Raw genomic sequence first — 21,351 nt, 5'->3', positions numbered from 1 at the left:
GGAAGTTGATGATGATGATGTTGAAGAGGTTTTGTCAACCCATGACCAAGAACTGATAGATGAAGAGCTGATGAAGAATGAAGTCATCCAGGAGCTGAACATGAAGCAACTGTGTGAGATTTTCGCTGCAATTGACAACAATGATTGCAGAAAAGTACGACTTTAACTTTGAAAGGGTACATAGGTTTAGAGCATATTTGTAGGATGGTTTGAGTGCTTACAAAGAACTGTGTGATAGAAAAATGCACGAGGCTAAGCAGTCAAGCATACTGTCATTTTTCAAGCCTTCCAGATCAGCCACAGCAGATGACGAACCTCGACCTTCGACATCGAGGCAGGCAGACATAGAAGAAGATGAGCTGCCTGCCCTGATGGAAACAGATGGCGATGAAATGACACCCCAGTGTCCCACCACCCCAACCTCCAATGACTCAGCCTAACACACCATCATCAGTGTGCTCGCTGTCTTCCCGATTCCGGTAAGTGATACTACACCGTACATACATTATTTCTACTTTATATAGGCTGTGTATTTTTATGTGTTATTTGGTATGATTTGGCAGCTTCATAGCTTAAAGGTTACTGGAGAGGGAGCTTCTGCCGAGAGCACTTGCGCCGAGTGTTTCTGCTGAGAGCGCCTGCGTGAGATTTTTGCTACGGTGGACAGTGCAGCAATGATTGCAGAAAAGAATTTCTACTTTATATAGGCTGTGTATTTATCATATCATTTCTGCTTTTACTATATGTTACTGTTATTTCAGGTTTTATGTGTTATTTGGCATGATTTGGTAGGTTATTTTTTGGGTCTGTGAACGCTCACAAATAAATAAATGGTAATTGCTTCTTCACTTTACAACATTCCGGCTTATGAACCGTTTCACAGGAACGCTCTACCTTCGCATGGCGGGGGAAATCTGTACTGAGTTCGCAAATGGGCAAACAAGTATCAGTTTGCACTGTTTCTACAAATCTAATAAAGTGACATTCCAGGCATGTACAAACTTATCCAGTGCACAGAATAATCAAGGCTGCACCAGCAGGTTTGCTCAGTAATAACTTGGCACTGGAGATGTCTAGTATAGAACCTAATGATTGAGAAACTTTAATATCTTGAAATATAAAGATGCTATCAATAACAAGAAGATGTGGTTTAGTATTTAGGCTCTTTCAACACTAGCTTTAGAAATAAACAAGAGCAAATTCCTGAGTAAAGGTAGGTAAGGAATTACAGTTTTGAAATCTTGGCAAAAAGCAAGCCTGAAAGGGAGACAGAAGAGGAAAGACACAAGGTGCTTTAATGTACTTTGACCTGTCAAAAGCTACTAAACATCCAAATACAAAAACAGACTTTTTGCAATTCTGGAATCAGTACATGGACCTCAAGTAAGAGAATTTAATAAAAAAAATCACTACTGAAGGAACAGTTTATTTATCATTCTTGGCTAGCTTGTATTGTAGCAGGGATGGAGTGGGAGGTGGGTGGGCTAGTGATATTAAAATAGCATCAATATGGCTAGTGATATTAAAATGATCTCAATGTTGTTCAGTTTAATACAACCAGCAGTGTAATATACAGATGTTGAGGTAGGACAGGTTTCAAAGCTGGATCCAAGATGCGGAAAATAGATGCTCCTCTACCTTGAGTTCACTTTCCTGACTGATCTCCATATTCCTAGATTCTTTAGTAATCCAAATGCTGTGGATTTTAAGATTCAAGATCAAAAGTACATTTATTATTAAAGAATATTTAAATTATACATCTTGAGATTTGCTTGCTTACAGGCAGCCACAAAGCGAGAAACCCAAAGAACCCAATTATAAAAGAGGGGAAAAACACACACAGCTTGCAAACAAAAGCTAACCGATTGAGTCCTTCAATCCTCTCCCCGGAGCAGCCAGAGTAGTAGGCTCAATCCTCAATCTCAGTTCATATTAGCAAGGCAGAAACGCCACAGAACTCAGAGACGACATACACTGGAGGAGGAATGGACATCGCGGGACAGTGAGTGAGATCAGCCTAACCCTTGGCTCTGGTCCTAACACTCAAGGCTTTCCAGTCTATCTGGGCTGGTGTTTACAGTGTCCAAGCACTGGGTACTGCCTCGCCCTAGAGCCAGACCCCGGTGCAGCGACACACCCCAACTGCACCAAACTGACTCGGTGCTGGGAGCGTGGGAGCGATCCAACCTCGGTTAGGTGGATGGGCATCAAAACTCTTCCACATCGAGTCCTCTCCAACAGTGACAGCAATACTAACTTCACCCCGTTTTGAACACGTTGCATTCTAGCTTTGTGATACACCAGCATGACTCATCCTTCAAATCAGCTTCCCCTTCGCTTGCTTCTTCATTGTTTGCAGTGATGGTTGACTACAATTTACTTCAGAAAAGGTTTTGTTAATCATACTTTTTGCCTTCTGAACTATCAGTAAGCTGTCGCACAACTTCAGTAGCGTCATCTTAAACCGTAAGTAAGTTTTGCCCATGAATACCCAACTCCCTCATCCGCAGCCCTCTGGGATAGAGAACACTACAAGTTCATCTTAGTCCTTAAGTAGCCTCTGATCCTGACACCAAGACTTGTTGCTCCAGGCAAAAGAAACCATTTCAACATCTGTTGCAATTATCTCATAAAATGCAATAAAATCACTTCACATTCTTCAAAACTCCAGTGAGGAGACCATCCTGCTTGCACTTTCTTCAAATGACATCTTCATCCCACAAGTAGTTGATTCATAGAAATGTACAACACACAACATAGCTCTCAATCAACTGTGCCTGTGCTGTTCAACAGTTATTTTGGTTACACCAATGTCCCAACTTCTGATTACATTACTGGGAGTCATCCAAATAAAAATACATGTAGGGTTCTGCCTTCACCACTCTTTCAGCTGCAGAGTTCCGATCCCCACCCCTCCCTATCTCAATTTCCCTCAGCACGTCCCATTAACTAAATTAACCTGATGTCCCCTAGCTACTGATCTTTCTGCTCAGGTAATAGGTCATTAGACCATAAGACATAGCCGCAGAATTAGGCTATTTGGCCCATCGAGTCTACACTGTTATTCCATAATGGCTGATTTATTTTCCTCTCAACCCATTCTCCTGCTTTCTCCCAGTAACCTTTGACGCACTAACCAAGGACTTATCAACCTTGTAGAAATTCTCCTCACCTCTAAGTGGACACCCCCCCCTCCCCATTCTGAGATTATGCCCTCAGGTCCTAGATTCCACCCACAACCACTCTATCTAGGCCTTCCAATATTCAATAGGTTTCAAAGAGATCCACACTCATTCAACTAAACACCAGCAAGTACAGGGCCAAAGCCATCAAATGCTCATGTTAACCCTTTCATTCCTGGGATCATTCTTGTGAATCTCCTCTGGACCCTCTCCACTGCCAACACTTCCTTTCTTAGATAAGGGGCCCAAAACTCCATTCACTACTCCAAGTGTGATCTGACTAATACATTTTCTTTTTAGCCTCAGAATTACATCCTTCCTTTTGTATTCTAGCCCTCTTGAAATGATTGCCTTCCTTACCATCAATCCCTGTGGCACACCACTAATCACTGACAGCCAATTAGAAAAGACCCCCTTTTTTCCCCACTCTGCCTCCTGCCTGTCAGCCAATCTTCTATCTATACTAGTCTCTTTCCTGTAACACTGCGGGTTCTTATCTTACTCAGAAACCTCATGTGCAGCACCTTGTCAAAAACATTCTGAAAATCCAAATAAGCAACATCCACTGTCTCCTTTGTTTATACTGCTTGTTATTTTCACAAATAATTCCAACAGATTTGTCAGACAAGATTTCACCTTTAGAAAACCATGCTGATTAGCCCTATTTATCACATGTCTTCTAGGACCGTGAAACCTCATCCTTAACAATAGACTCCAACCTCTTTTCAACCATAAAAATCAGGCTAACAGCCTATAATTTCCTTTCTTCTGCCCCCCTCCTATCTTAAGAGTGGAGTGACATTTGCAAATTTCAGTCCTCTGGAACCATTCCAGTGATTCTTGAAAGATCATTACTAATACCTTCACAATCTCTTTGGCTACCTCTTTCAGAACCCTGGGGTGTAGTCCATCTGGTCCAGGTGACTTCCGTATCTTCAGATTTTTCAGATTCCCAAGCACCTTCTCCTTTGTAATAGAAACAATACTCACTTCTGCCCCCTGACACCCTTGCATTTCTGGTCTTCTGCTAGAGAAGGGGTTCCCAACCATTTTCTATGTCATGGACCCCTACCAGTAACAGAGTGGTCTATGAACTGCAGGTTGGGAACCTCTGTACTAGAGTCTTCCATGAGTGAAGACTGATGCTAAATACTTACTCAGTTTGCCTGCCATTTCTTTGTCCCCCATTACTAGTTCTCCAGCATCATTTTCCATGGTCTATTACCCATTCCCATCCCTCCTTTACTCTTTTTATCTCTAAAAAACCTTCTTGTGTCCTCTTTTATATTATTGGCTAACTTACCTTCATATTTCATCTTTTCTCTCTTTAGAGCTTTTCTAATTGCCTTATATTTGTTTTTAAAAGCTTCCAATCATTGACCTTCCCATTAATTTTTGCTTTTTGTTTATATATATACCCTTACTTTTATGTTGCCTTTGCCTTCCCTTACCAGTCATGGTTGCCTCTGAGAATACTTCTTCATCTTCCAAATCTCCCCCAGAAACACCAACCATTGTTGTGCTGTTGCCAATCTTACTAATCCCCTTCCAATCAACTTTGGCCAGTGCCTCTCTCATGCCTCTGTAATTCCCTTTACTCCACTGTAATTCTGATACATCCGATTTTAGCTTCTGCTTCTCAAAAACTGCAAGGTGAATTCTATATTATGATCACTGTCTCTAAGGAATCCTATACCTTAAGCTCCCTAATCAAAGCTGAGTCACTACATAACACCCACTTCAGAACTGCCATTCCCCTAGTAGGTTCAACCACAAGCTGCTCTAAAAAACCTTTTTACGCATTCTACAAATTCCTTCTCTTGTGATCCAGCACCAACTAGATTTTCCCAACCTACCTGCATATTCAAATCATGCATGCTTGTTTTTATAATTTGTAGCCAACATTCTGGCTACTGTTTAGAGGTATATAACACCTATCAGGGTTTTTTTTTTTACCCTTGCAGTTTCTTAACTCCACCCACAAGAATTCTGCTTCTTCCGATCCTACGTCACCTCTTTCTAAGGATTTGATTTCAGATTTTACCAAAACAGCCACTCCATCCCCACTGTCTACCTGCCTGTCCTTTCGATCATAATGTGAATCCCTGGATGTTAGCTCCGAACGATGATATTCTCTCAGCCATGACGCACAGATATAGCAGCAGAATTAGGCCATTTGACCCATCCAGTCTGCTCCACCATTTCATCATGGCTGATCCAATATTCCTCTCAGTCCCAATCTCCTGCCTTCTACCCGTATCCCTTCATGTCCTGACCAATCAAGAATCTAGTAACCTCCATATAAAGACTTTGTCTCCACAGCTACCCATGGCAAGTCGTCCAGATTCACCACTCTCTAGCTAAAGAAGTTACTCATCTCCATTGTACTGTCTCAGTACTTTTATATTTGTGTGCTGTAGCACTTTTTTATGCACAGTTATTTTGTAAATAACACTATTCTTTGCATTTCTGGTCAGATGCTAAATGTATTTCATTGGCTTTGTATCTGTACTCGGCACAATGACAATAAAGTTGAATCTAATCTAATAGGACCATCCTCTACTCTGGTCTAAGACTGTCCCAACATAGGAAACGTCCTCTCCACATTCACTTTATCAAGGCCTTTCACCATTTAATAGGTTTCAATGAGGTCACCCTGAGACCGCGTTCTGAATAATTGATTCCAACACCTTCCCAATCACTGAGGTCAGATTAACCGGCCTATAGTTTCCTTTCTTCTTTCTCTCCCCTTTCTTGAAGAGTGGAGTGTCATTTGCAATTTTCCAGTGTTCCAGAATGTTGGCACTTGGCCAAGTGGTTAAAGCATTGGACTGAAGGTCGCGAGTTCGAGCCTCAGCTGAGGCAGCGTGTTGCGTCCTTGAGCAAGGCACTTAACCACACATTGCTCCTGCACGTTTATAGCCCAGCGGTGGCAATTGGTGCAGTATGGACAAGACAAGAACCCTTCCAGAATCTAGTGATTCTTGAAAGATCAATACTAATGCCTCCACAATCTCTTCAGCCACCTCTTTCAAAATCCTAGGGTAGCAGTCCCCGACCACGGGGCCGCAAAGCATGTGCTACCGGGCCACGAAGAAACCTTTCCTCATTCCCTGTCACCCACTGTTGAGCTTGAACGCGTGCAAGGTCATTACCCGCATGTCATCCATGTCAGCGCGGGAAGGAGATCAACTACTCGAGCTTGCAAATGACGGTGGGCTGAAAAGTATGTTTGACATAACATCTCTGCTGGCATTCTGCATCAAAGTCAAGGCTAAATATCCTGAGATAGCCACGAAAGCACTGAAAACGTTGCTTCCATTTCCAACATATCTCTGCAATGAATGCAACGAAAACTAAATTGCGGAATAGACTGGACACAAGGAACCCCCTTCGAGTATCGCTGTCTCCCATCACCCCTCGATAGGACCATCTTGCTGCAGAGAAACAAGCCCAGGGCTCCCACTGATTCAGCGATATTGGTGTGTTGCAATGATTTTATATGTTCATACGGGGAAAATATGTTCCGTGTGTGTAATATCGAAACGTTACTTAAAATGTTATGATGCTATTGACTTATAAGTGACTTATATAACCATATAACAATTACAGCACGGAAACAGGCCAACTCTGCCCTTCTAGTTCGTGCCGAACGCTACCCTCACCTAGTCCCACCGACCTGCACTCAGCCCATAACCCTCCATTCCTTTCCTGTCCATATACCTAACCAATTTTTTTAAATGATAATATCGAACCTGCTTCTGCCACTTCTACTGGAAGTTCGTTCAACGCTTACTTCAAACTCCCCTATCATCCCCGATAATTGACTTATCACCATATTCATGCAGGGAAACTATGCGCTGTGTGTTTAATATTAAATTTGTTAGATAAACCCTTTTAGAAACGAAATTGAGTGTATTAGCCACTTATCACCTATATTCCAGTCGTGATTAACACCCCCCCCCGAACAGAATCGCCAAAAATGATTCGTAGAAAAAAATTGGCACGTACACGCATGCGCACTGGTGCCCGTGCAAGGCTTCATGGTCATTGCAGTCTTTCTTAGGGTAAACACAACGTATTTGACTGCTACTCTTGTTCGTTGGCAACCCTACCCCCCCCACCACCCCAAGTCGGCCGGTCCGCAAGAATATTGTCAATATTAAACCGGTCCACAGAGCAAAAGAGGTTGGGGACCCCTACCCTAGGGTGTACACCTTTTGGTTCAGGTGACTTATCTACCTTCAGACCTTTCAGTTTCCCAAGAACCTTCTCTCTAGTTTTGTAAATTCACACACTTCACGACCGCTGGCACCTGGAACTTCCACCATACTGCTCGTCTCTTCAACAGTGAAGACTGAGGCAAAATACTTACTCAGTTTGTCAGCCATTTCGTTGTCCCCCATTACTTCAGCATTGTTTTACAGCAGTCCAATATCCACTTTCACCTCTATTTTACATTTCATGTATCTGAAGAAACTTGTGGTATCCTCTTTAATATTATTAGCTAACTTACTTTCGCATTCCATCTTTACCTTCTTAATGACTTTTTTTAGTTGCCTTTTTGTTTTTAAAAGCTTCCGAATCCTCAAACTTCCCACTAATTTTTGCTCTATTATATGCCCTCTCTTTGGCTTTTATGTTGGCTTTGACTTCTCTTGTAGGTCATGGCTGTGTCATCTTTCATTCCTCTTTGGGATGTACATGTCCTGTGCCTTCTGAATTGCTTCCAGAAATTCCAGCTATTGCTGGTCTACTGTCATCCCCGCCAATGTTCTTTCCCAATCAACTCTGGCCAACTCCTCTCTCATGCCTCTGAAATTCCCTTTACTGTACTGTAAAACCGATACAGTTCACTTTAGCCTCTCCTTCTCAAATTCTCGAAGGGTTCTTTTACCTTAAGCTCTCTAATCAATTCTGGTTCGCTGCACATGTAATCCAAAGTAGCTGATCCCCGAGTAGGCTCAACCACGAGTTGCTCCAAAAAGCCATTTTGTAGGCACCCTAGAAATCCCCCCTTCTGGAATCCAGCACTAACCTGATTTTCTCAATCTACCTGAATATTGAAGTCCCCCATGACTATTGTTACAGTGCCATTTGACATGACTTTTCTATCTCCCATTGTAATTTGTTGGCCACATCCTTACTAGTGTTTGGGAGCCTGTATACATCTCCCATCAGGGTCTTTTTACCCTTGCAGTTCTTTGGCTCTATCCACAATGATTCAACACCTTCCAACCCTATATCACCTCTTTCTAATGATTTGATTTCATTTTTTACCAACAGAGCAATGCCACCCATGCCACCAGCAACTTTGATGTGTGTTCCTTCTGCATTCCTGCCTGTCTTTGGATACAATGTGTATGCTTGGACATTAAGCTCTCAGTTACAATCTTGTTTCAGCCATGATTCAACATCATACCTGCCAATCTGCAACTGTACTGCAAGTTCATCTACCTTATTCCGTATAATGTGTGCATCCAATACAACACCTTCAGACCTGTATCCACCCTTTTCGATTTTATGCGCCTTTTATGCTGCAACTCATCTTGTTGCCTGCAATTTTGCCTTATCAACTGCCTCTCCTCACTACACATTGCGTCTGTTTGTAAACCAACCACCTCATCTTCAGCAGTGTTTATACTTCTTGCATTGAAATAAACACAGCTCAGGACAGTAGTTGCACCATGCTCAACCCTTTGATTCCTGACTTTGTCTTAGGTCTTAGCAACATCCATCTCCATAACCTTCCTACTAACTGTTCTGACGCTCTGGTTTTCACCCCCCTACAACTTTAGTTTAAAACACACGATGCAGCACTAACAAACCTTCCCACTAGGATATTAGTACCCCTCCAGTTCAGGTGCAAATTGTCCCTTCTGTACAGGTCCCACCTTCTCTGGAAGAGTGCAATAATCCAAAAATCTAACGCCCTCCCTCCTATGCCAACTCCTTAGCCACATATCAAACTGTATAATTTATATTTGTATAACTTCATAGTTCTGGCCTCACTAGCACGTGGTATGGGTACCACAGTCTTGAGATCACAGCCCTGGAGGTCCTGCCCTTTGACTTAGCACCCAACTCCCTGAAATCCCTAAGCAGAAACTTGTTACTCATACTACCCATGTCATTACGCGGGCCATGACTTCTGGTTGTACATCCTCCCACTCTGCACTGGCTCCTTAATCCCTTTCCCCTTCCTGACCATCACCCAGTCTCCTGTGTTCTGCAGCTTGGGTGAAACCACCTCTCTACTTATCTATCCCCCTCCCAAGTTCATCCAGTTCCAGCTCCAACTCCTCAATAGAAATTGTTACAAACTGCAGCTGGATGCACTTCTCACAATTGTAGTTGTCAGGGACACTGGAGGTCTCCCTAACTTCTCACATCCTGCAAGAGGAGCATTCAGCTATCCTACCTGGCATCTCTACTGTCCTAGCTGAGGAGATATAAAGAAGCAAAGGGGGGAAAAAAAACTTAATCTTGAGCTTTCCTTTCCTTTGCTTTCTCTGACTGAAGAGCTAAAGCCTCAAAATCACTACTTTGACTGTCCATTCAGATGATGACCACTGTACTTGCCCCGCCTTTCTCTAATTTGCTTTTGCTAATCAATCCCAAATGCTGATTGGCTGCTGGTCAAACTCTAGCTGTGGAGGCCCGCTGCTGTCTTTTGTACTTGGGCTGTGAACCTCATTGAAGTTCCCTCCTCTCAAAATGTCTGATGTCCAGATTGGCCACTGGTCAAAGCTCTTTTTTGCTGTAGTAACCCGCTGATGCCTGTTTTACTCAGACAAAAGATCTGAGTGAAGTCCCCTCCTCTCAAAACTTCCGATATCCGGATTGGCCACTCGTCAAAGCTCTTTTTTTGCTGTAGTGAAAATACTTGACAATCTCCAGCTGAGCTAGAAGATCATCAACCTTATTCTGTATACTGCGTGCCTTCCCACTACTCCCCCAGTCAACTTCTCAAGTTTTAAAACACACCTAGTTTATTAAATTTTTCATAACTGTAATTCTCCAGTCCATTAACATGGAGTCCTAGTCATACAGCAAAACAGCACGGATACAAGCCCTTCGACCCAGCCAGTCTATGCTAACCACTATGCCCACCCAGCTAGTCCCAATTTCTTGCATTTGGCCATTTACCTCCAAGCCCTGCGCCTCCATATACCGATCCAAGTGCTTTTTAAAATGATAATATTGTACCTGCCTCAAACACTTCCCCTGGTAGTTCATTCCATATACTCACCACCCTGTGTTGGCTGCCAGGTCTCTTTTAAGCCAGTCCCTTCTCACCCTAAAACTACGTACCTAGTTTTGGTCTTCCCTACCTTGGGGAAAAGACTGCTACCATCCTCTATGCCTCTCATTTTAAACATTTCTGAGGTTGCCTTTCATTCTCCTAAGCAAAAGACTTTGACATGTTTGTCCTAATATGCTTATTTCTCGGCATGCTTCTAGTGATTTACAGTGGATTTTGGTTAATTGGGGCACATTGGGACCAATATATTATGGCCCAATAAAGCAGCTGCCCCTGTTAGCTGAAGTTTCATGGAAACAGTTCAATGTACATTTATTATCAAAGTATGTATACTGTATGAAGAAGAAGGTAAACACAAAACAAAGAATTGCAACAAGAAATCATTAAAAAAGGCCCACACAATAAAGATTAAACACCCAATGTGTGAAAAAAGAACAAATCATGCAAACAATAAAAGAGTAAACAAATAACACCCAGAACCTTAACTCTGAAAGTGACTCCACAGCCATACAGGCAGTTCAGCACTGAGCCAAGTAATGCCAGTCCAGGAGCCCGATGGCTACAGGACATCATAGCCACAGAGGCAGTTCAGCACTGAGCCGAGTGATGCCAGTCCAGGAGCCCGATGGCTACAGGACATCACAACCACAGAGGCAGTTCAGCACTGAGCTGAGTGATGCCAGTCCAGGAGCTCGATGGCTACAGGACATCACAACCACAGAGGCAGTTCAGCACTGAGCCGAGTGATGCCAGTCCAGGAGCCCGATGGCTACAGGACATCACAACCACAGAGGCAGTTCAGCACTGAGCCGAGTGATGCCAGTCCAGGAGCCCGATGGCTACAGGACATCACAACCACAGAGGCAGTTCAGCACTGAGCCGAGTGATGCCAGTCCAGGAGCCCGATGACTACAGGACATCATAGCCACAGAGGCAGTTCAGCACTGAAGTGAGTGCTGATGGTTGTAGGCCACAGCTCAAGTCAGTTCAGTGCTGAAGTGCTTTGATCAAGTCATAGAACTGGGGGGGGAAAGTAAATAAAACCATATAGAACATGAACTGCAGAGTCCCTGAAAGCGAGTCCATAGCTGCAGAGCCATTCAGGAACCTGATGGCTTCAGGGCAACAACTGCTCCCAAACTGGGGGGCAGGCATAGCATGATGGCACTGAACACCAGCTCATCTTCTGCTCTCATCCTTGACTTTAATCTTACTCCAAGTAAGGGAGCCAACTATGAGTTCGACTTCCACCACCACACATCAATGCAGCTTACTCCCCCTGCAATGGCCACCCCAGCTGTACCCGCACTCTTGAGGGTCTATTTTGCTGAATCCCCCGGGGGAACGCCAAAAATGCCAGATCATTTAGCAGCTCAAAAGCGCATCTTAAAAGGGAAATCACAGGCTGCAATCGATTGCAGTTCAGAGTAAGTATATCTCGGAGATTATCTTGTAGTTTTTTTTGAGCTGTCTGCAACACGTTGCCTTTGGTTGCTGGTGCTACCTTGCCATAAAAGAGAAACTACAAACTGAGTAACAAATTATGTATTTAAGTGAAATACAGAACAAATTAGAATACCATCAATAGTATTATAAAACTGTATCAGTTCCTAATAGTTGCTGACAGAGGAATTAATCTCCTGTATGTTCCCTTGTTTTTTTGATTGACTGTAAATGAACCAAATCAGCATAGACACCTAATGCAGATAATAGACTGCCTTCATACAATGCATCTTCCAAATCTTCATTTTCACTTTACACTCAAGATGATTAATGACATCTTGAAATTCTTTGTAGTTCCTAACTTAAGTAGTGAAATCATTTCATTTTCACTTCCGGCCATATCTGACACCTCTAAGTCTGCATGCTTGAAACCAGAGTGAGCAAAACCATTCTGAAATGTCTTACAGCTCATTTCTCATCAACTATCAGTAATAAAAATCACTGCTTTTTGAACACAAAGTAACACAACTGACACCAGTTAAAAACTGTTTGCTCTAAGCAAGTGGTCACACAAGTGCATGTGACTGAGGCTAGTTGGAAACTGTTCAGCAACAGGCTCCTGACCCAATTAATTGGCATAGGGAATTAACGAAGGGAATGCCAGCTATTTTCCAAACTAGTTTTTGTTCTTTAAGTGTTGTCCCAAATAAGCAACTGCCCCGATTTAAGGTTGGCCCAATTAACTAGAATCCACCATAATTGTCTGATACAATAATGTCTGGATCTATAAACATCAATTTGGCTGTTTAATTAGTTTGATACCATTCTAGCATAATCTTTCCACTGCTTTAATCCTTGTCTTAGTCAATAAAAAGATAGGTATCAAAATGCCTTAACCATCTCATCTATCCCATTATTTACTGAGAACAGGAGATTTCTACTTAGACTCCCAAAACTACTTTTGCATTCCCTCAAATTCATTATTTTATTTCCACTTGCCCACTTGCAAACAACAAACCCCTGTATTCTTGTCGTATTTCAATGCAACCTTAGTTAACAATGAAGCTCTGGTAGTCAGTGATTTGATTCACCCATGACCTAAGCACGAGTTTTTCCAACATTCTCCCACACTACTTACCTGTCTTGTTTTTGCTGAAGTTTCTATGAAAGGTATCCCATAACTCCTAGCCAGTTCCTGTGCTTGTTTTGTGTCCACAGTTCGGGAAGGTAAATCGCATTTGTTTCCCACCAAGACCATAGGGACATCTTCAGAATCCTTTACTCTTTTAATTTGTTCTCTAAATGAACAAAATAAATTAATTATATGTTCATGTTACAGAAATCAGTGTGAACATTTCAAAAGGTGTTAAGAAACAATTGCTATCCTTAGGTGAGCACAGTAAGAAACCAAAGATGCTTCAAAAGATGATGGAATCAATTTTGCTACGAGTTTACTGTATAAATGCTAGGCAACAAATAGTAAGATGAATGAACTGCACAATTTAGTACAAATAATTTAATGCTTTTTTGAATTCAATTGTCAAATACAATTAACTGGGTTCATTTTTCACATTTGGTTTTGAACTTCAATGGTTCATACAATCACACATTCTAATTATCTGAATCATTAACACACTCTGAATCAGTTCCACTTAAACTAATAATTGAATGGTTTGTCCTTGTATAATAATTACAGCTGCCTTACCTAGGCAACCCTTAATCGTTATAGCAAATTAAAGAAAAACACACAAACAAATTAGACTCATCACAGCAGCTTGAGTTCATCCTCTCCTTACAATCAAGGCTGATTTGGTTGTAGTTCACTCATTAGCTAAAAGAATACAGCAAGCAGATTAGTAGAAGGGAAGAAAGTGAAAGATCTGTGTAACTGATGGAAGTAGAAATATTTCACTGTGCAATGCTAAAACAGCTGAAGGACAAATATCAAGGAGAGTGCAAGAAAGGAAAAGGCACACAGGTAAAAGCAGTGCCCACTGCCTAAAATTTCCAAATATGCAACGGTGTAAATGGAAAGATTAAATCATTGAATTGGGTCATCTTTATTTTGGCTGTGGTCATACAGGGCCATACTAGCTGAGGTAATACAGATGAGATGAGCACTATCCAATGTTAAGGACATCAGTAGGGAAAGCAGGTCTGGAGCATATTTCATTATTCAAAAATGTGGCTCACACCTAGAGGTCAATTTCTTTTAGACCAACAATATAATAAAAATTTAATACTTTAAAAATCCATGTGTTTTATATAATGATCCAACTGACAGTATATCTTCTATTAGCACCCACGACTTCTGCTTTAAGAATAGGGTTTAAAAAAAATGTGAATTGCTGATTCATCACATACTTTGTGAACACACAAGAACATCAAGTGACGTGATAGGGCAAGTTGGTTGGAAAAGAAACCCTGACTGGTAAAATGACAGATGAGAAGAAATGACTCAGAATGAGCAAGTGTTATTTGTAATCACTACAAAATTAATTCCAAAATATTGTAGAAACCTAAAGTTAATGTATTACTTGTTTTTTTAAAAACTAATTTTCACAAATAATAACTAACCTAAATGAACCAAAACAAAAGACCTCTTTGTAATTCAGCATCAACTTAATTTTCTATGTTATTCTCCTAATTTTAACAATTTTAATTTTGAGTAAAATAAATGATTGAGCATACATAACACTCTGAAAAAACTCCAAACATTCACAAACAAGTGAACATACCACTTGCCCTGAGTAATTTTTGCCTATCACAAGCTATCTCAGTATCATTTTTTGTTTCGTACCATACTCTGTACCTTATTTACTAACCAAGTGAATGATTTTCACATTGTCACTTCAGCCACTGACGTAACTTGCCGACATGTTTTTTTAGCCTCTGCCCTTACACCACCTCATTTTCTCATCAGTAACTTGAATACATCACATTCATTCGGTCATTAGAGTGTACCTGAAGCCTAGCACTAATTACCTAATTAAATAAATTCCTGATAACTTGCAAATGACTCTTCAATCTGTACTAACATGAGAAAATCTGCAGATGCCCCCTTTACCAATCCCCATTTCCTTCTCTCACCCTATTTCTTTACCTGCCCATCACCTCCCTCTGGTGCTCCTCCCCCTTCCCTTTCTTTCATGATCTTCTACCCTCTCCCATCAATTTCTTCTTCTCCAACTCTTTCACCAATCTACTTTTCAGCTCTTTACTTCAACCCTCCCCCTTTCCGGTTTCACCCATCACCTACCACCTTGTACTTCTTCCTCCCCTCCTTCCACACTCTTGCTCTGACTTCTCACCTTTTTATTCTAGTCCTGATGAAGAGTCTCGGCCCAAAATGTCGACCATATAACAATTACAGCACAGAAACAGGCCATCTCAGCCCTTCTAGTCTGTGCCGAACGCTTACTCTCACCTAGTCCCATCAACCTGCACTCAGCCCATAACCCTCCATTCCTTTCCTGTCCATATTCCTACCCAATTTTTTTTTTTTTTAAATACCTCTATCACTTCTACTGGAAGCTCGTTCCACACAGCTACGACTCTGAGTAAAGAAGTTCCCCTTCGTGTTACCCCTAAACTTTTGCCCCTTAACCCTCAACTCATGTCCTCTTGTTTGAATCTCTCCCACTCTCAATGAAAAAAGCCTATCCACATCAACTCTATCTTTCCCCTCATAATTTTAAATATCTCTATCAAGTCCCCCCTCAACCTTCTACACTCCAAAGAATAAAGACCTAACTTGTTCAACCTTTCTCTGTAACTTAGGTGCTGAAACCCAGGTAACATTCTAGTAAATCTTATCTGTACTCCCTCTATTTTGTTGACATCTTTCCTATAATTCGGTGACCAGAACAGTACACAATACTCCAAATTTGGCCTTACCAATGCCTTGTACAATTTTAACATTACATCCCAACTCCTATACTCAATGCTCTGATTTATAAAGGCCAGCATACCAAAAGCTTTCTTCACCAGCCTATCCACATGAGATTCCACCTTCAGGGAACTATGCACCATTATTCCTAGATCCCTCTGCTCTACTGCATTCCTCAATGCCCTACCATTTACCATGTATGTCCTATTTTGATTAGTTCTACCAAAATGTAGCACCTCACACTTATTAGCATTAAACTCCATCTGCCATCTTTCAGCCCACTCTTCTAACTGGCCTAAATCCCTCTGCAAGCTTTGAAAACCTAATTCATTACCCACAACGCCACCTATCTTAGTATTATCTGCACACTTACTAATCCAATTTACCACCCCATCATCCAGGTCATTAACGTATATGACAAACAACACTGGACCGAGTACAGATCCCTGAGGCACCCCACTAGTCACCGGCCTCCAACCTGACAAACAGTTATCCACCACTACTCTCTGGCATCTCCCATCCAGCCACTGTTGAATCCATTTTACTACTTCAATATTAATACCTAACCATTGAACCTTTCTAACTAACCTTCCATGTGGAACCTTGTCAAAGGCCTTACTGAAGTCCACACAGACAACATCCACTACTTTACCCTCGTCAATTTTCCTAATAACCTCCTCAAAAAATTCAATAAGATTTGCCAAACATGACCTTCCACACACTAATCCATGTTGACTGTTTCTAATCAGACCCTGTCTATCCAGATACCATCTCTAAGAATACTTTCCATTAATTTACCCACCACTGACGTCAAACTTACAGGCCGATAATTGCTAGGTTTACTCTTAGAACCCTTTTTAAACAATGGAACCACATGAGCAGTACGCCAATCCTCCGGCACCATTCCTGTTTCTAATGACATTTGAAATATTTCTGTCAGGGCCCCTGCTATTTCTACACTAACTTCCCTCAAGGTCCTAGGGAATATCCTGTCAGGACCTGGAGACTGATCCACTTTTATATTCCTTAAAAGTGCCAGTACTTTCTCTTCTTTAATCATCATAGTCTCCATAACTACCCTGCTTGTTTCCCTTACCTTACACAATTCAATATCCTTCTCCTTAGTGAATAGTGAAGAAAAGAAATCGTTTAAAGTCTCTCCCATCTTTTTTGGCTCCACACACAGCTGTCCACTCTGATTCTCTAAGGGACTGATTTTATCCCTCACTATCCTTTTGCTATTAATATAACTGTAGAAACCCTTTGGATTTATTTTCACCTTACTTGCCAAAGCAACTTCATATCTTCTTTTAACTTTTCTAATTTCTTTCCTAAGATTCTTTTAACATTCTTTATATTCCTCGAGCACCTCATTTACTCCAAGCTGCCTATATCTATTGTAGATCTCTCCCTTTTTCTGAACCAAGTTTCCAATATCCCTTGAAAACCATGGCTCTCTCAAACTTTTAACCTTTCCTTTCAACTTAACAGGAACATAAAGATTCTGTACCCTCAAAATTTCACCTTTAAATGACCTCCATTTCTCTATTACATCCTTCCCATTAAACAATTTGTCCCAATCCACTCCTTCTAAATCCTTTTGCATCTCCTCAAAGTTAGCCTTTCTCCAATCAAAATCTTGACCCTGGGTCCAGTCCTATCCTTCTCCATAATTATATTGAAACTAATAGCATTGTGATCACTGGACCCTAAGTGATCCCCAACACATACCTCCGTCACCTGACCTATCTCATTCCCTAACAGGAGATCTAACACTGCCCCTTCTCTAGCTGGTACCTCTATGTATTGCTGCAAAAAAACTACCCTGCCCACATTTTACAAACTCCAAACCATCCAGCCCTTTTACAGGATGGACTTCCCAGTCTATGTGTGGAAAATTAAAATCTCCCACAATCACAACCTTGGGCTTACTACAAATATCTGCTATCTCCTTACAAATTTTCTCCTCCAATTCTCGCTCCCCATTAGGTGGTCTAGAATACACCCCTATGCGTTACTACACCTTTCTCATTACTCAATTCCACCCAAATAGCCTCCCTAGACAAGCCCTCTAATCTATCCTGCCAAAGCACTGCTGTAATATTTTCTCTGACAAGCAATGCAACACCTCTCCCTCTTGCCCCTCCCATTCTATCACACTTGAAGCAACAAAATCCAGGAATATTTAGTTGCCAATCACACCCCTCCTGCAACCATGTTTCACTAATAGCTACAACATCATATTTCTTGGTGTCAATCCATGCTCTAAGCTCATCCAGCTTTCTTACAATGCTCCTAGCATTAAAATAGATGCATTTAAGAAACTCTCCACCTCTTACTCTCTGTTTATCCCTAATGGTGCAAACAACTTTATTATCTTTTTCTTCCTTCTCCCCTACACCTTCGGTCTGAGCGCTCCCCTTCTCTGTCACCTGCCTATCCTCCCTCACACACTGTCTACTAGCTTTCTCTATTTGTGAACTCACCTCCTCTCTCCTGGTCTCTTCAATTTGATTCCCACCCCCCCAACCATTCTAGTTTAAAGTCTCCCCAGTAGCCTTCGCAAATCTCCCTGCCATCTCCTTCTGCCTTAGGCCACGAACTTATCAATCACCCCTGATGAGTTATTAACTTCAAACTTTGTGCATAATCACTCAAAGAGCTGAACGGCATTTGCATGTAATGAGAGCCGTATAATTCATTTCCTTCTACCTTAGGCCACAAACTTATTAATCACCCCTGCTGTGGACACTTTCTGGAGGTCCAAGATCCATATGCTCCATGACAGCTGGACAAAGTGCATAAATGTAGGAGGGGGTGATGTTGAAAAATAACCGTGCTAGGTTTTCTAAAATTGACTCCTTCTACCTTAGGCCACAAACTTATCAATCGCCCCCCACCCCGTATATTAAAATGCCATTATCATCCTCTCAACTAGATTCATGTATCACCTACCAGCTCTTGATCACCCATCCCATAACCTTTTTATATTGGCTCGCTCTTTCCAGTCCCAAAGAAAGTCTCAACTTGAAATGTCAATTTTTCTTCATAGATGCTGCTTAACCCGCTGAACTCAAGGGATTCTGTAGATGTAAAAAATCTAGAGCAACATACAAAAATGTTGGAGGAACTCAACAAGTTAGGCAGACCTGTTTATTCAATTTCATAGATGCTGCTTGTCCAGCTGAATTCCTTCAGCATTGTGTGTTGCTGCAAGAGAATACCATTAAATCTGTTCAAAATAATTTCCCTTTCATGTTTTTTCACCCCTTAATAACAGGTTCCAGCAATTTCTGTTCAGGGCTCCCTGGGCCATGCTTTCTCATTTCCAATTTTCCTCCTTTCCAAAGTGTAGTGTTTGATTTATTATTTTCTAATCCAACTCCTGGTTAATTGCCATCAAGCTCAATCAAACAAATCTTTCATCTTCATGTATATTTTAACAAGCCTGTTTCATCAAGTAAGTGTATATACACTGCTCCATTTAAAATTTAGTCATCAAGCCCAGTTTTGTCCTCTAGTAAGTTGTTCATCAAGAAACTAAACGTTGTGCTATTCTTGCATTGATTCAAAAAGTCTAACTTAACAAGTAACTGTCACTTTCTTTGCAAACCAGAATGAATTTGCTGTAACATCACACTGGGCATCAAACCCAACTCGGCAACATTGTAAATTTCTTCCAACAATCTTCTGGAGGATCTCTGGGGTCGAGATTGCGAGGAAAGGAATTGTTAATGTTTTGGGTTGAAGCAAAGCACCAGAAGTCAAATTGTTTGTTGCTCTTGATGCTAGCATCCGTGGTCTCTTGTGCCTCCATGATTTTTTTTCATTTTATTCTGGTTTCAGTCAAAATTTACTGTATGCATATTGCAATTATACTAACTTAATGTGCCGTTTATTTAACAATTTACTGCTATTCCCCACATATTGATTACGAAATCAAATTTAACAATAGATTTATCCCTATATGCTACACCTGCCCATTCACCTACTTGCTCATTCAGGGCCCCAAACATTCCTTCCAGGTGAGGCAATACTTCACCTGTGAATTTGTTGGGGTCACCTATTGTACCCTGATGCGGGCTCCTCACATTGGTAAGATCCAATATAAATTGGAGAACTGCTCTGTCGAGCACCAGCACTCCATCTGTCAAAAGCAGAATTTCCTGGTGGCTAGCCTCCAACCTGATGGCATAAGCATCGATTTCCCCCCCCCCCACCTCTGGTATTTCCCACTTTGGCCTCTTACCTGCCCTTCACCTCCCCCTGCTGCTTCTCCTCTTCCCTTTCTCCCTTGATCCCCTGATGCCCCTCCTTCTCCCCTTTCTCCTGTGGTTCACTCTCCTCTCCTATCATATTTCTTCTTCTCCAATGCCTTATCTTTCCCATGCACCAGGCTTCACCTATCACATTCTAGATTGTCCTCCTTACCCCACTTTTTTATTCTGGCAACTTCCCCTTTCCTTTCCAGTCCTGATGAAGGGTCTCAGCCCAGAGTGTTGTCTGTTTATTCATTTCCATAGATGCTGCACGATCTGCTGAGTTCCTCCAGCATTTTGTGTGTGTTGCTCTGGATTTCCAGCATCTGCAGAATCTCTTGTGCCAATTACCAAACCAGATTTAACAATTCATTATTTTTATCCATCTGTATACTAACTACCAAGCACACGTTAACAAATTGTAACACGTGCACTGGAAGTTATTAAGCTCAATTTAGATATGGATGCGATGGGAGACGAGGACCTCGAAACAGTAGCTCTCACTAAGGAGGCAGTGCTCAGCAAACGTGTAGCCCTGAAGATAGACAGGTCCCCTGGTCCTGATGGAATGCGTCCCAAGGTACTGAAAGAAACGGTAGAGGTTATAATAGAGGCTTTGGTGATCATTTACCAAAATCCTCTGAACTAGCTAGATTCTGACTTTCCTATGGAAACCATTATTGACTGAAGTCTCCTGAGCTCTGAAATAATCCTGACCCAAAACTTAAGTTTATAAAGCCATATTTCTCAATACTTTTAGTTGCATGTTTTCTTTGTTCCAGGAAATTGCCAATCATGAAACTGAGAGTGAAGTATGGAAAACTATATTATCAGAAGTAAAGTTTTTACATGCGAACACTTCTGCAGTATTAAAGGTAAGTTCGTAAAGTAAACAAAAGATGTTAATGGCGTTGATATTTATATGGCTTTCATTGTTTTTTAAGTACCCATACACTAATCACACCACTAGCATGAACCATATTCACAATGCTAATGAAAATGCTCTCAGAATGTTGTTATTTATTGCTTGGGAAATTAAATATCAAAGACGGAGATTGAAACACCCTATTCCGAGTGTGCAGAGGGACTTGGGAGTGCTCATGCATAATTGCAAAAGGTTGGTTTGCAGGTGCAGCAGGCCATCAAGAAAGCAAATGGATGTTGGCCTTCATTGCTGGAGGGATTGAAGTTAAGAGCAGGGAGGTTATGCTACAACGGTACAAGGTACTGGTGAGGTCACATCTGGAGTACTGTGTGCAGTTCTGGTCTCCATACTTGAGGAAGGATATTTTGACTTTGGACGCATTGCAGAGG

At 41.5% G+C, this 21,351-nt stretch overlaps 1 protein-coding gene across 3 annotated transcripts in view; it reads right to left on the bottom strand.

Moving 5' to 3' along the window:
* LOC140195248 (GTPase NRas) overlaps positions 1-21,351 on the bottom strand; it is a 61,958-nt gene that overhangs the window by 18,978 nt on the left and 21,629 nt on the right. For all 3 annotated transcript variants that reach the window (XM_072253287.1, XM_072253286.1, XM_072253288.1), the window contains exon 4: positions 13,028-13,187. In XM_072253287.1, the coding sequence (XP_072109388.1) occupies positions 13,028-13,187 (160 nt within the window). The remainder of the gene's footprint in view (positions 1-13,027; positions 13,188-21,351) is intronic.

This window comes from Mobula birostris, chromosome 3 (assembly GCF_030028105.1).
Source record: "Mobula birostris isolate sMobBir1 chromosome 3, sMobBir1.hap1, whole genome shotgun sequence".
NCBI classification, from domain to species: Eukaryota; Metazoa; Chordata; class Chondrichthyes; order Myliobatiformes; family Myliobatidae; genus Mobula; species Mobula birostris.
The sequence above is the reverse complement of the archived record's forward strand: the minus strand, read 5'-3'. Positions and strand labels throughout refer to the sequence as shown.